We start from the raw sequence: 4,911 nt of genomic DNA on the forward strand, positions 1-4,911 counted from the left end.
ATATAAAATTTAAAAACGAGAAACGTGTTCTTCGCTTGGCCCTAAAGCTTTTTGTCCTAAATCAATCTGGCAAGTAGCGGTGTTTGGAAGTCTTTGAATAGTAGTAATTGAACTTTCCTTTCATTCCGTGTTTTCATTGAATGTAGAAGCCCGTTTGCTTCTTCGGTGAATGCTTTTCAAGAAGCAAGCGACTTCTGGCGGATGTCTTAGCCAGGCCACTCGTGTTGAATGTTTTCCTTTTGCAAAATGCCTAAAAGAATCAGTTATTCTTGACACGTAGAACCTTCCCTCCACTGAAATGAGGATCATGCAAAATGCCTCTGTTCTGTCTGCGTTTAAAGGGTGCCCACATTTTTACTAGAAGTTCATTAATTTTGCATGTATTAAGAGCTCTGTATGATACCGAATATTTGAATTCCTTCCATTAACCGGCACAGAGCACCACCATTTGTTGTGGCTTCAGGACTTCAGGCTCCACGGACCACGGAATGGCTTCAGAGGTAGCACATTGTCATCGTTATAATTATTGTCATAATTATATGCTCGCTCAAGGTGCTTCGGAACACAATAAAAGGCTATTTTTCATCCAGTTCATATACCTTTTCCGTGCTTTTATCTCATGTTCAATGAAAACATTTGGCTACGTACGCTACAAAGCCCGCCAGCTCTATAACCTATATGCGTACACACTGTGACGACAGCAATGACCCAGCCACGACAATGCTAGCTCACAAAAGATAACTATTTCGATAACTACATTGAATCGTCTAATTTGCACTTATTATCGACATTTCTTCGTGTTTTCGTCATTTGGGACGTTCGTAAACAAGCAGAAGTGTTCACTTTTTCCAGAGCTAACACTGCGAGTGCTACAACTACTTGGCTAGGATGATGAGATGGAGCAAAAATGGTACTATCGACGACTTGGCCGTCGCGAAGTCGTTCGCTTCATTTGTAACCTTTGGCCTTCCTTTCTACCAACGACGTTGACTGAAGCTATTGTTCAATGTGGCGAATAAAAGTGTTCTGATCTTGCCTAGAAGAGCGCATGCATTTCTGCGTGCCTGGACGTATCTGGGAAATCGCTTACCAGCTGTAGTCTCGAAAAGAAGAAAATTCGATCAAGTCGTCCGCTTGTTTGGGTTCCGTTCTTTGTGTGGACAGCAAGCCGTGTTAATATAAGGACAAGAGGACCGATATAACAGAGAAGGCTGGCCAGTGACAGTGTAGGGCCACAGCATGTCTACGAGCGTGTTAATCATATTAACGGCTGATAAAGTAACAAGAGTCGCGTAACCTTCCAACGACAGACACAAACAGACGGATTCCGACAACTATTGTGGATTATCTACTTCGTTGTGTATATTAGAACTACAATCTATCGTTTCATTTATGGAAAAATATACGCAATTAGTAAATGGTCGCAGCTAGCGCATTGTGCTGTACTTTATTTGCTCCCTTAAACGACGTACCCTGGCGCATGATAATATCAATGAACGCTTATATTGTATTTGGTGTCAGGTCGATACCCAGATATTCCGTAGGTCCTCACCGTAGCTAGCGGATGATCATATGGTGATACTGGCAGATTATAGAGTTTGTTTACAAATGCGCGAGACAGTGCTACCTCGCAACAAGCTTGGTTTATTCCAATGTAGGATTGTTATTACTTTTACCCATGGTCCTGCTATTGTTGTGAGGCACGACATGAAAAGAAGAAGCGCTCAAAAAGAAGTTCAGGACAAAAGTGAATCACCTATGATTCGATATCCGATCTGATCAGCAGTAGACACGGGTTACGTAACACAGTGTTTTGCTCTTAATTTTCCTATTCGTTTCGGCGATGATGGGAATTGCCGTATGTAATAATAGATACATACACGGTTGCTGCTCTGGCTAGGAGTCTTAATCCTACCTAATTTTGCTTGCCTTCTGGTTGTTGACTTCAGTGTGAGCGCGTGGCCGCTTTATAGATTTCCTATATAAAATAGTATTTTTTGTATTTTTTTCACTCGCCATATCATTAGGTCACAATAACACGGCAACATAACTTTGACCATGTAATTGCCTTGGGCTATAAGTCAAACTTTTGACAAACGTACGTTTGATCTGATAATTCTGTTAGTTACTTCAGAAGACCTACTTTCGCAAAATGGTTTTTATGGCCAAATTAGGCGTTAGGCGTTATCCTATCCATAGCTTTACCTTGCATCAGTTTCTATGTTGTTGTGTGAGTAGTATGCATCACCATTTATCTAAGGTCAGATATCAAAGCAAAATGGGTCCAAACATTCCAAGTGTACCTACTTGTAAAAAGGGCAACATAATTATTGCCAGTACGTCGTTTTCAAGACTGCTCTATGCAATCAGTGCTTTACAAAAAGTAAGTGCGGTTGGAAAGGTGTTGTCAAATACTGCCGGCTGTTAAAGAATATACCATCGAACTGGCATTACATTAAGCATATCTTTGTTAATTTGTTTATACGAGTGCTATAGTCCAATACGAAAACATCCCTTGCGTAACACATGTATTTTAACATTAAATTAATTTTGTTATTAACTGACAATGAGCGCCATGAAGACATACGTCCATTGATATCTTCAAGTTTTCAATTGATCAATACAATAACTGGCCAGATAAGAAAACTCATTCACTCAATTGCTGAAATGGTGGGTATGCCTATTTGCACACTGTTGTCGAACAAGCGTTCGCCAAGTAGGAAACAAACTGAATAAATCCATACTCGTGTTCTGATACTCGAAATGGAGACAAGATCAGATGTTGGCGATATGATAGCGGTCGAAGTAGATACAGAGTTTGTTGTTGTTGGCCCTGCTATGCTATCTGACATGCGACATGTACGGCGACTCAGCGGGCGCCGCAATGACGCCGATGCCCATCGGGTGTCAATTTCGTTTGTGGAATTTGTGTTTTTCTCTTCAGCTATACAATGGCGGCAAACGGAGGCGCATGTACGTGTTAAAACAGCACAAGGCAGATAAAACACGCTTTTTACTCATTGGTCAATCTCGTGTGCTACATGACCAATGGCCCGCAATGGCGATCATCGTTTCAATGTTTTATTAAACAGCGTCACACGTATATCCTGTCACATTTCCCAAATTTATGACACATATAATTATCGGACTCCTTCGATTCTGGGCGTGTATCTTAATAACACGCTGACAGTCAGCTACTCAGTAATAATGGCTAGGAGCGAATAAGCAAAAAATTTGGTCAGGAAATGTTGATCGTCGCATAGAATTCGTTAGACAAATTGCTTTGGTATTTCTACGCAGTACAAATATGAGATTAGGATTTATCTAGCGCGATTTAGTTGGTTCATAGAAATATGTTTAAACATTATGCGCCACATATCTTGGGTTGGCATTGAGAACCCATGTTCTCGCTCGTGCTTTCGCTTAGTCGGTACGTCGTTTATGCGTATTAGTTCACTTACCCCTCACGCCTCGACGAGGTCCGACATCTATCGTCAGCACGGAGTGCTTTGTAAGATTTTTGCAGCTTCCTTTCCTCGTCCTTCCCTGATAGCACCAGAAAAGCTACAATTAACAAATCGTCATATGGCAGAGTATTCTATTCGCTCGGCCTCATACCATGTCAAGGCCAGAAGAAGATATGATACAGTTTCTATCTAGAGGAATATGTTTGTTTTTGGTTATTATAGTGCCGTTGCGTCGGTTGAGCCATTAATTTACCGGGTATTGTTATCTTCTCTCATTATGATAAACGTCTACATGCTTATATGTGTATAAATTTGTTTGGTATCGGTATGCATCAAGACGCCTATCGAGCCCGAACTGATAGCTGGATATAAAATACAATAGTATCTATAAACCATGTAACCAGCTGTTCTTTTTTTTGTTCTAGCGTGGAGAAAAGCTTTGACCCTAATTAAAAGTCGATATGTGAATCTGCCTAACCAGTAAGTAAAACGATTTGTTAAGTTGTAAGTTAGTGTAATCGAGATAAATGTTTGAATTTCATCAAAGCTCCCTGCTCGTTAAGGTTATACTCGATAGTACTGGTAGTTTTTAAAGAATTCATACAAGAGTCCGTAGAGTGTGGTAAGTTACTCGCTTCGAGGCTGCCAATCGTACAGAGATATAAAAGCACAAGGGCAGATGTATCGTGGAATTCTAGATCTGCGGCTTTTCCTCATAAAACCATCAGCTTTATTTTTGCTCTGCATTCATTGTCCATTTACCTAGTAGCAATTGCGTAACAAAATATCTAAAACAAGAGACAATTTCTGGGTAACCCGCTACAACAATACAGGCTCTTGAATTTTTCTTAATGACAGTTTCAAGAGTTTTATCCTCTTTGTTTTATTTCCTTATTAACGCTGTCCTGCGTCCTAAGCGAACTTCCGTCTTCAAGAATTAAGCCTTATACTACGCTTGTACTGAACTTCCTTTCTTTACTGAATACGTAGTAATTATGTATTTCTTCATCGTATATCGACCCTAAACGCGAGCCGCCTGCTAGCTCTGCTGTTCTCTGCTTAAGTTAACAAAGAGAATCGTTGATGCACTGACCGACGACATCCAGCAGCGTCACTTGTAGAACAACAGTTCCCGGCTTTATACCAGCGGCAACCAGTGGTTGTGCTATTTACTTAATTATGATTCTCTAATCTGGACAAGTGTTCCCGAAAGGACGTTGTTATTGATATCGATGATCATTGCTGTTCATAATATTGGTCATTACCGGCTTTCCTTCGTCCGCATCTGAGGTAAATCTCCTCGGCAGTAAGACCGGCTCAGTGACCGTGATACGGGCTGGCCAAGTGAGGAACCGGTGACACGAAGCAAAATACTTTTGCCCTGCTTCATGCGGCTCCTGACAGAGGCAGGCACTGGTTTTGCTCGAATTTAACTATATATATA

General features: G+C 40.9%; 1 protein-coding gene and 1 long non-coding RNA gene across 2 annotated transcripts in view; one reads left to right on the forward strand and one right to left on the reverse strand.

Moving 5' to 3' along the window:
- LOC111263410 (uncharacterized) overlaps window positions 1-4,911 on the reverse strand; it is a 48,683-nt gene that overhangs the window by 7,430 nt on the left and 36,342 nt on the right. Inside the window, exon 2 of the mRNA XM_086969593.1 lies at window positions 3,462-3,546. Coding sequence (XP_086825719.1) covers window positions 3,462-3,546 — 85 coding nt within the window. The remainder of the gene's footprint in view (window positions 1-3,461; window positions 3,547-4,911) is intronic.
- Window positions 1-4,911, forward strand: part of LOC111263411 (uncharacterized) — a 13,574-nt gene that overhangs the window by 2,002 nt on the left and 6,661 nt on the right. Inside the window, exon 2 of the long non-coding RNA XR_002682211.2 lies at window positions 3,893-3,947. This is a non-coding gene — a long non-coding RNA (uncharacterized LOC111263411). The remainder of the gene's footprint in view (window positions 1-3,892; window positions 3,948-4,911) is intronic.

Source organism: Varroa jacobsoni, unplaced genomic scaffold (genome assembly GCF_002532875.2).
Source record: "Varroa jacobsoni isolate VJ856 unplaced genomic scaffold, vjacob_1.0 scaffold_763, whole genome shotgun sequence".
Lineage (NCBI taxonomy): Eukaryota > Metazoa > Arthropoda > Arachnida > Mesostigmata > Varroidae > Varroa > Varroa jacobsoni.